At 36.7% G+C, this 11,531-nt stretch overlaps 1 protein-coding gene across 2 annotated transcripts; it reads right to left on the reverse strand.

The window, feature by feature from the left end:
- Nucleotides 1-431: 431 nt before the first annotated feature.
- LOC121420108 (out at first protein-like) lies at nt 432-11,408 on the reverse strand. Of its 2 annotated transcripts, XM_041614641.1 has the most exons (5): nt 11,126-11,408; nt 8,614-8,748; nt 7,619-7,796; nt 5,458-5,505; nt 432-1,575 (listed from the first exon to the last, which is right to left on the reverse strand). In XM_041614641.1, the coding sequence occupies exons 1-5, from the start codon at nt 11,348-11,350 to the stop codon at nt 1,262-1,264; spliced, it is 900 nt and encodes a 299-aa protein (XP_041470575.1). In that variant the 5' UTR covers nt 11,351-11,408; the 3' UTR covers nt 432-1,261. The 2 variants fall into 2 exon arrangements, with proteins under 2 accessions (XP_041470575.1, XP_041470576.1); XM_041614642.1 differs by lacking the exon at nt 5,458-5,505 and having other exon boundaries at nt 11,126-11,407.
- Between the last annotated feature and the right edge of the window lie 123 nt (nt 11,409-11,531).

Here is an 11,531-nt window from a genome sequence, read left to right on the forward strand (position 1 = left end):
TTTTTAATGAATGAAAATAGGAGTATTGTGTGCTTGCACAGCCAAACCAGAATTACTTGACATTGGTCACTCATTTGGAAGCACTTATTACATATATGTCATAGTATGTTTGGTCCTCCCAGTAAATTAGATTGATCATCGGCATTATACCTGTAAAATTATAAAGGTTGCATTTGCATCGAAAATATAGATTACATAGATCTGTGCAGAGCTTTGTACATGATTTGGTAAATAAATAAATATGATGTGATCAGTGCAACAATAGATGAATCTTTGTTTATTTCTGGGGGCGTTTCATCAACATTTTTGTCCGACAAGTTGTCAGATCTGACAACTTTCCCTGATTCTGATTGGCTGACAGGTACTGTTACTATGGTAATTGTCGGATAAAACAAGACTTGTCGGATAAAATCCTATCATGAAATGCTCCCCTGGTGTGTACCTACCAATAATACATGTACATGTTCTTTGCTATACAGAAGACTTAAAGATGTCATTGTTCCTACTACTTCCAATCAAGGACTGAAGAACACACTTGTTTTACTTTAAGTAGCATAACCACAAAAACATTTTCAGAACACCTCTTTTAAAAGTACAACATTTAGTCCACGAACATAGTACATGTACGCCAAAGTAAAAGAGGTGCCATGAAGATTAATCTGTGCGGCTTGTATTCTGAACTCTAGTTCGTGTTTTTTGTTGTTGTTTTGTTAACTTTACTTTAAACTGTACATGAAGTTTACCTATGTAAAGCCAAATGAGGCACATATCTCTATTACATTTTCTGCAAACACAATATTAAGATTCGATACTTCTGGTTTCCCATAATTTTAGCCTGACATACATGTACACCGCGTCCTACTTAAACTAGAGTTCACAATGAATACAGGCCTATGAGTGTAAGTAAATGGGGAATAAGGTAAATTGTAAATTCCAATGAGTCAGGTTGCATTTGGTCCAAACTATCCAACACAATAGGTCTAACATAGTCCATGATCTAGAATAGATTCCACAGAGTAAGTCCAATCAGCATTCTCATCACAATACAGGCCTCTAAATTTAAGTAGAGCAGTAAGTTCAATACCGTGTGCCTGAGCTGGACTGATCCAATATGCCGTTGCTCAGGTTGCATAGGTCCAGGTACATTTAGTCCACCCACCAGAATACAGTAGGTCCAAAAGAGTTTAATAATAGTACACCCAACACAATAGGTCCCACAGACCTAGACCAATCAGCAGAATACTGTAGGTCCAAATGAGTTTTAGTCCACATCAGCTCCTGGTAACGAACTCTTCCACGCATCGTCCCACAAACAATGCTGCTTTTGGTCAACATGATAGTTGAACGCATGGCACCGCTTACAAGTCTTTATGCCGCACCTGTAGCTGACGACGTTGCCTGCCGAATCTCTCCCGCGGCAGTACTTCAGGCCGCACGGGTACCAGCCGATGCACACTTCCAGCTGGCAGGAGCACGGCAGCTGAACTTCTGGTACCCCACTGCATTGTTTCTCATTGCTAGAGATCGGTAGCGGCTGTACAGCATTCATGAGAGCTGTGTACGTCAAATTGGAGCCTGTGAGTCAGAGGGAGCAGAAAGAAAACTTTTGTTACTGATCAGTGACGACAGAGCAAAAGTTGTTGTTAGTTGTTATGGGGGGTGTTTCACAAAGATTTAAGTATGACTTAAGTCGCACTTAAATGCCGACGCGTACATGATATGCAACGGGCAATCTTATTGATCAATACGCAGCAGTGCGCGTCCTCTTGGCATGATCTGACCAATGCGGTCAAGCCTTTCATACCGTACGCAACTCGGCATTTAAGTGCGACTCTAACTCATACTTAAATCTTTGTGAAACACCCCCCTGGTCTTTGTCATTATTTATTTAAAAGGGTTCACATCACAAAAGAAAAAGGAAAGTAGTAGAGTGACATGTACAAGTACTGACATGTATTTTGCAAGGATACGTTTTTCAAATCAGAATAAAATTGATTAATTCCTACCCTGCATGTAATGTTGACCATCATTGAACTTAAGGATATATGTTTCTTCACACTATGATTTTAAATGCATAATATATCATTGCATATTTGTAAGATGTAATTTCAGTACAAATGCAGCGTTCCACAAGAGCGGAAAACGTGTATTACATTTAAAACGCACATTAACATGTAACATCTGCAAAGACAGGTGTGCACAAAAAAATAACAATAGAGCAACAATGATGCATTATATGGGCTTTGGATTTCGATGGCAATGGCAAATAATACAAAAATAATATAAGACAATACACGTAGACATGGTTGAAGGACACCGCATGGTCCCATATACATTTTATAGTGTATCCTACTATTAGACTTCAACAGTACATGTAGATCCACCACAACACAAACTTTGTAATTTTATCAAACGGGCAAAACACTGTTCATAATTCATCAAAATCTGAGTTACATGTACAGTGTACATGACATAAGTTTTGCTTATTACGCAAAAGCAAACTGATAATAATAACCTCACACACTAAGTTGTATTTTATAATATGAATTATCAAATACTAAGTATTTCTTTGAAACAATTTTATCCAATAACGTAGAAATTGGTTTTACTCCTCACAGAAAATGTAAACTCAAAATATTTTATCATTTGATGGAGATATATTATCATCAAATAAAAAAAAATGTTTTTAAATTTAATATAATTTATATAACCCAAAAGTAGTGATCTGGGCATTTCAAAGTCAGCTCCCTCATTTGCATAGTATATGTACCACCCAGAATGTGGATTGATAATGGTTTAAGGAAAATTGGAGAAACTTTAAAATGCCTTATATTTACCTATTTAAATCCAATTGTCAATGACATTTTCAGTGCCATGTTTGGCGGAATTTTATCTATTCAACTAAATTTGTTGTTGGGGTAGAGTTGGTCTGTAATTAAGTTATAACTTACAACAAAGTGAAATACCACTAAAGACCTTATGCATCTCATAGTACCCTCCATTAGAGATTACAGGAACAGAGTTGTCAGAGATGCGCCACCTGCAGATCGAGAAACAGCGATTTTCCGTTCTACCAGTAAATAAAACAGAAATTCCTTTTCGTCCTTATACTTTTCATGTAAAAATTCATAGAATTCACATTTACAAAAACGGAATTCAGGTTTTTGCAATGTACTTTTTCAGTGACAAAACAAAATTTCCATTTTTAGATCAAGTTGAAACGGAAAATTTTCAGAACGGACATTTTTTTTTCTTAAACGGAAAATCACTGTCTCTGCAGATCACCAACATTAGCAAGGCAATGGCTCCAGCCTCTAAGATGCCGGCACGATGACGCCGATGCAAAGGGTCTATTTCTATTTCTTTTTACATACAGTACTGTGAAATTACATCATCTGAAGTTAAAATGACCTCTTGTATTCTATTGGTCAATCTTTCCTACTCCATCCCCCCCCCCTGCTCTTCTCTAACCTCATCTCTGCTCTTCTAGCTCACTCAGACCAATTTGTTCAACCTCGCAGCTAACTCTAGGACCATTACCAAGCACCAGATACGTGTATGGCAATACAGCCTTCTCTATTTTTGCTCCTAATTCAGTTGAATAAATAACCTACTTACATCCTTCATGCCAATTAAAACCTTGATTTAAGACCCACCATTTAAATGTCTAGATCAGTTGTGGGTTGGTGTACAAGTATATCATAGGCTACAGAGGTGTACATCTTAGGGTTTTGTTTCATTTACATACTGTATTTGTTGCTTTAAATTTTGTTTTTAATTCATTAAGACATTTTTATTTCCCACCGGTAATTCATAGAAATGCCTGTATTACATAAGCACCCTACAAATGTTATAATTATAACTATTATTATTCTCTCTTTCTGCCTTTTGCCCTCTGCCGAGATCATCTCTTGTAAAGTTACTCTCATATTGATTGCCCTTTTATATACAATTGCCATAAATGTGGGATAATACAGTGTAAAGCAATGTTAATCTTTTCTCTTTCGAAACCTAGCAAAGTCAAATTGTAGAACACAATCAATAAAACAAATATTAAAAAGAATGGTAAAAACTGGGGTTATCATTCGCAGACCTGTGGTGTAGTTTTTATATGTATGCTGGCAATGCTGTAAACGTTAAAATAATGTAAAAGTTAGAGCATACATTATATCATCATGCAAGTCAAGCAATAAATATTGCAATATGGATAATAATGAATTAGATTTACAATTTCAAACTCAACATATGTATTAATGTGACCAGTGTAATTGCACTCTTACATGTATGCCACATTTTTTTTTTTGGTTACGGTTATTTCTGAAAAGGAAATGGTTACTTCATCACGACATGTATGTGTACATGTACATCAAAGTCATCCATGTTCTAATATGCCAACCATCATCAACCCTTTCGTATAAAAAAATACGAAAAACATTTTCATGCAATTTCAAGAATTAGAGCTGCAAAATTTTGTGTTCGATTTTAAACATGATCGCATTTTTTTTCTTTGAAAATATTTTGCTTTAGATCAAGACACACTGAGCTGCAGGCTGTTTTAATTTGTGATAGTAGCATTTTATTTTCTATCTCCATTTTACCCCCTCACTCCCTCCCTTTCTCCCTCCTCTATCATCGTCTCTTAAAGGGGAAGTTCACCCTGACAAAAAGTTTATTGTAAAAATAGCAGAAAAAATAATAAAAAATATTGCCGAAGGTTTGAGAAAATTTCATCAAATAATCAGAAAGTTATTAGAATTTCAATTATTTGATTTGTGACGTCATATGCGAGCAGCATTCCTACATAGCGAATGGTAAAAAATCAATGAAATGTCATTTTCTCAGAAAATTGAAAATGGTTTTCACTGTACCTTTTGTATATCAATAGACAAATCATTTCACACCCGATCTTGAATAGAAAACAAAATTAAGTCATCAGGAACCATACAAAATTTGAAATTCATCCATTTTATATTACATAACACATGAGGCAGTTGCTCGTTTATGACGTCATAAATCCAAAACTTTGAACTCTAATAACTTTCTTACTCTTTAACGGATTTTCCTCAAACCTTCACCAATATTTTTTACTATTTTTTCTGCTATTTTTACAACAAAGTTTTCTTCAGGGTGAACTTCTCCTTTAATCTCCTTCCCTTCCATCACTAGTACCTCTTCTATTTTCCATAAACATGAACATTTCACATGGACAAACATTAACATGTTATGCATCAATCGATCATTAAATAAAACTTGATAAATATTCAATAAGAACAAAAGACGATGCTGTGAAAACAAAAACAGGTGGAACAGGCCAATGTCCAAGTGAATTAAATGAGCATAAAAAACAAACAATTGATAAATGAATAAATGCAAAGCTGGTAAAGATGAACAGTGATTTGCTGCAAATTAATTGCTTTATTGAAATAAAGTGTTGAAAGAATTGAAGAAGTGAAATACCCTTGACAGTGTGAGCCCATTTAGGGAAGAGAAGAGATGCTCTGTTTCCTGTTTGGGGGGAGGGAGGAAAGGATTAAAGCACCATTCACACACACACAAAGAGACACGAAAATCTAAAGGTCAGTGCCGGCCGCACAGAAACGCTGTTAGCCTGCATGTAACAGTAAGCCCAGTCACATCTTTTGGATCGTGAAGTCGAAACATTTATTACAATGTGTAAGTACATGTACATGTAATGCATTGTAAAATTAGGCATCGTTGCCACACTATCCGTTGTAACACGGCCTCTGTTGGTGCTAACAACATTCATGTGCGGTCGGTACAGGATAATAAACATTTGATTTACAACTACACATTCATCTGTAAATTTGACAAATAGTATTCCTTGCAGTACAGTGTACAATGTAGCTGCTGAAATTACATGTACACTGTACAAAATACATTTTCCTATTAAACCTGTACTCACTGACCGCACAGAAATGTTGTTAGTGCTAACAATTCGCTAACAGAGGCCCTGTTACAACCAGTATTGTGGCAGCCATGCCTAATTTTACAACAAAACATTACTTACACATTGAAATAAATGTTTTAGCTTCACAATCCGAAAGATGTGACTGGGCTTACTGTTAGCGCTCTGTTGGGCTATTAAACGTTTCTGTGCAGCCGGCAATGCTCGCTACTCCCTCTGTGTACATGTCATGTACATTCCATGTCCCGAGTCATAACATAATCACTGGTTTCATTTAAACGGTGCACTGACCCTATTCTAGTTTCACAATTCTAATGATCAAAAGCGGTGTGAATTTCTTATCACATGAAAAGCATGTGTGGGGGGGGGGGACTTTGAAACATACATAATGTACACATATGAATTCTGAAAATAAAACACAATAAAATAATCTGAAATTTACAGTGAATTACATGTAGAACTCATCATGTCAGTATGACATTCCCATTTTTTATTGTCAATTTATAAAGAAAATTTGAGGGAAAAGCCGTTGTGGGAGTACCTTGATTTCGAAGGGCCAAGGAGTTATTTCTCCAAAGTAGACCTCGAGAATCTTGATGCATGAAACAATTTGGCATTTGGGCTTATTTTCAGATGGACAGCTGAGAAAGTAATATTTATCCTGCAATGTGACATCACGTCATTGTTTTTTTTTTTTTTTTGGGGGGGGGAATCTATATATTTTGATGTGGTAACAGTCATGGACACACATGATTATGGATATTGTTTTTTACAGTATCTCCCATCCCCCCCCCTCCCCTCCCACACTTTGTCATTTTATCACTGGGAACATTTCATAGCCAGACCCAAAAAGTTGACAAATTAGCTTCTAAAAGCAACAATTACTAATAAATTGAAATTAAAACAAATATTTTTCTACTTTTATTCAACTGCTGTGTATTCAGGTGCATTAATTTCACATTATGCAGAACTTTCGATTTCATTTGGGGATAGAAATCAATGAATATGAGAAAAAATATACTGTAATATCATAAATCAGTTAAAAGACATCGACTGAAAGGGGAAGAAGAGCCACTTAAAGGTCAAGTCCAAGACTGTACAACCCAGAAAATCATTGATTTGAATAAATAGAGATAAATCAAACAAGCATAATGCTGAAAATTTGATCAAAATCAGATGTAAAATAAGAAAGTTATGACATTTTAAAGTTTCGCTTATTTTTCACAAAACAGTTATTATGCACAACTCAGTGACAAATGAGAGTCGATGTTGTCAAGCACTCGCTATTTCTTTCGAGTTTTATTGTTTGAATCATACAATATTTCAATTTTTACCAATTCAACATCAGGGACCAACTTAACTGAACCATAAAATGTTGACAATGGTACAATGTCATTTGCATACCAACCAGTGCGACCAGAATGTGCATATAACTGTTTTGTGAAATTAATCAAAACTTTATTACATCCGATTTTGATAAAATTTTCAGTGTTATGTTTGTTGGATTTTTCTCTTTTTATCAAAATCAATTTTTTGTTGGGGTGCTGGACTTGTTCTTTAAGAAGAGATGATTATCTAATATAAAGAGACACCCATATAACTGATAGAAAGCTATAACGATTATGAATTTTAAACAAAACTAAAAATCAGGGACAAAAGCAGATTCAGAATGAGAATCAATGGAATGCATACCTTTTGACCATCCTTTGATGTCTGCTGTACGAGTGTACACTCTCTCCTTTGCTTCCATGCATGTGTTGTAGATATGAGGGCTGATCCTGGCCGATCGTTCCAGGCTGACGGACATGTCAAAGGTCAAAGATTCCCTGCCTTTGTCCTCCTCCGGGTTGCGGATGGTTCCGGGATTTTTCTACAAAAAAAGTAGAAGCAGGAGAGAAGAGTCAGAAGGAAAAAAAATTATTCTAATTTTTTTGTTCTGGGCTTCTTTATAAGATTTTAAAAGCCAAAATTTGCTACATTTTTCTTACACTTTACACTGGACCCTGTAAGAATTTCAGCCCTCTTATTTTAGATTTTCAGGGCTTTGTGGGGCGAATTATTCCCAAGTTGCCATACATGTATAATTCTTGTTCCTAATTCTTGTCTGTACAGTGATACAGACTTCCTATGAGAAGAAAGACAAGAAAAGTGGTCTTTATCATTCAACAGGGGGAGGGGGTGGAATTTTCGAGGGAAAACAAGCTTGTAGAATTTCATTTTAATACAGGGTTGATAAAGCATGATTGATTAATATTTTTTTTTATTGTAAAGGCAGATACTTGTAGGACAGTGCAAAGTGTTCTGGGGGTGGAGCTTGTCAAATTATGATGTAGAACGACCATCATTCGGAATCAAAGACCTTTAATTTCTGGACAAAAATCCCCCCCCCCTTTGAAAATCCTGGATCTTTATCGTCTGGCTACTATTGTGTTACATCAATTACAAGTTTCAAATTACTGAACTAAAGTTAAAATTCTGCGGTCTTCATTAATGGCGTACTTATGAGGGGGCGGTGGGTAGGCCACATTTGTCATTCAAGATGTTTGGAAATAACTACACATTTCCATGTGTACAATGAAAGTATTAAAAAAAAATTAATGAATTTTAGAAACATGAAAGTTTACATTTGACGATTTGAATCATTTTGATGTTTTATTTTCCATGTAGGTCTAACTTTGGCGTTTTACCTGTCTCAGTTTAGACATGGCATCCGATGAGATGAATTCTGACTTGCTGAATTTGGTCACAAAGCACATGATGTGATACTGACTCTCTAGCCTCTCCTCCTCGCCTAAGACAATGGTTTTAAAGATGCGTACTTCCTAAGAGAGGAATACATGTAAGAGATGAAAAATAGAACAAAAACTGATATTACAGGATTATCATCAAAGTAAACTAATATATCTGAGCTATTTCGGAGGAGTTTCATAAAAAAATTCTTATTTTTTTGTTTTATACCACAGCACGAGACGCATATCAGAGGATGTGCATCTTGTACATGTAGCTTGGCGAAGAACAAAGAGAACAAGATGGCGGCGTACATGTAAACATCGGCAAGCTTTTTTCCCTGTCTTCTCAAAATGTTTTTCTCTTTTTTAATGAATTGTTTAAAAATTAAATCAACATCATATAAATGTCTGAAATGAAGTTGTATCCATTTACATTTTAGGGCTAGCCTGGGCCTACAAGTAGATCGTTTAAGTTAGAAGGAAAGTAAAAATCTCGGGGGCGAAAAATTTCAGTTTTTTCACAGTACACGCACATGAATGGGACGCAATCCCTGGCCTGGCTCAGTGGAGAAAAAGCACACGTTAGTGAATGATTTTTTACTCTCTAGGTCTAGGATCCTCCTGGCTAAGCGACACTGAGTACTCTGGGTGATTCGGTGTTGGTGACGGTGTTGAGAGCATGAAAACTGAAGACTGCTGAACCGAGCTTGAACAAAGGCTGAGTTCAGAGGAGCAATGCCAATCGTGTATGACATCATGCCTCTGCACTGCTGATCATCTCAACTCCAAGCGAGAAATTCTCCACAACGAAAGTGAAATCGGGAAGAAATTGCAAGAAAATCTTATCGTACAGAATGCAAAGGTTAAAATAACTGCAAGAATCAGAAAGAAAAAATATTTCTTATCATTAAAATGTATAGAACTCTAATGATTTGCGTTCATCTTAACTGACTATATTGTAAAACTAAAAGATAATTTTACGGGGATGTTTCATCATGTATGCCGCCTGTTCGTGAGCTACATGTATACAGTTCATCACATCAATATCATGATTTTCCTAATCGTTAACACCAGCTGTAAAATTACACAGTAATGCTCGGTTAAGCAGACGACATTCAACACCAGCGCTCAACAAAAACTGCAGGAAATGCGTCATATTTTCCGTGGTCAATCCCAACACCAGCGTGATTTCAAGTACGGTGTGGCTGGCCTGGTGTTGTCACAATACATGTACCAACACAACTTCCACACCATAATTGAAATCACCCACTCACTGGACTGACTGGAGCGTCAGTGATCAGTGACTGAGCGAGATCATTTTATTGAGCTCGAGGGAGTTTGATATTGATCCACCATTTAATCATTTATTTTTGGCATTATCGTGTCTTCGTGATATATTATTGGGAATCACCGTTCACTTCATACACAGTAGGGGCGCACGGCCAATATTGGAGACTGTCTTCCATGAGAGAGATTATCTCCAGTATCAGAGACTTTCATAAAGAATTTTGGTATCCAAATTTCAGAGTCTCCAGTTTTGGAGACCAATTTTCTTTGTTTACATTTGCTTGAAAAGAATTACCTTGGCGGTAAATGAAAATGTGATAAGCAGATTCCTCATGAACTATTACCCCTTTTCACCGTCTACTTTAAAAATTCACCGTCCTCTACTTTTGTTTTTATAAGGATTTTTGTTGTCATCCACACACAAAACAAATGGGCTTCTGACCTCGGTGGGACAAAAGTTTGGGTGGAAAAAATCATACTTTTGTTGGTGTTGTTTCTTTTGTTCTTTTCATTTTGCAAAGCAAGTCTCCAATATGGGAGATTTTCTCCCTTATTGGAGAGTCTCCCATATTGGCCGTGCGCCTCTACTGAGTGATACAGCAGCGCTTTAGTCACAGGCACGGTTCCCTATTTCCACCTGCATTCACTTTGTACACAAGTTTGCATATATACAAATCAACGAGTGGTTCCCGAATTTCCGAAACCACGATTTGGCCTGATTTTTAAGTTAGGGCCCATTCATCATCATCATCTGATATAGACAGCTGGCAGCCGTATGTTTCGAGTTTTTCAACATTTTTTTTTTCTCCTCTCTCTCTGTATTTGGTGAGTGAAGCCAACGGAGTTCAGCTTATCCAACAACAAAACAGAGACCGAAGCTTTTGGTCTACATCTGAATCTGATACTAGTGTTACTGCGGCAGCCCGAACACTGTCTGAAGATGTGTCGGGGTCCCCGGGGCAAATACTAGTGTAGTGATATACGCCCTATGATCCTGTAAAAAATCTCCCGGTCGTCAACGACTTAGTTACTAATACTAGTTAGTTCTACTCTTTTAATTTACGTGGTTTGTGACTGTGAGACTGGATCAACTGAGTTACAGCGTGTATACAACAGTTTAATGTCTAAACTTAAAATCTAGCCAATCCATCCAGCAAGTATTTTTTTTTTTTGCTTCTCTTACCGATTTGAAATCAATGACCATTTTCACAAGTGTGCCATCAAGCTTTTGAAACTGCAAATAAATCACATCGCGTTTGACATCAGCGTTTATACTCTCTTGAACAAGGTCACCACCGTCGTTTTTCACGTTGATTACCAGTTGGCACATAACTCTGTGATTCAACATACAAAATAAAGCAATTAGTCCCCAAAGGGACCCCATTAAATTGAAATAATATCGCAACATTTTAGGGTGTTCGTTTCTAATTCTCCTTCCACAGCCCAAACACACAGCCAAAATTCACAATACCAGAGCGCGCGCGCGCTATAGGGAAAACAGTGTAAAGCCGGATCCTGGTATCAACCTACCTTTATCACCCCCGGACTTCTAGGGGATCAAACGATTGTAGTTCCGTTAGCCACGAACA

Source organism: Lytechinus variegatus, chromosome 8, assembly GCF_018143015.1.
Source record: "Lytechinus variegatus isolate NC3 chromosome 8, Lvar_3.0, whole genome shotgun sequence".
Taxonomy (NCBI): Eukaryota; Metazoa; Echinodermata; class Echinoidea; order Temnopleuroida; family Toxopneustidae; genus Lytechinus; species Lytechinus variegatus.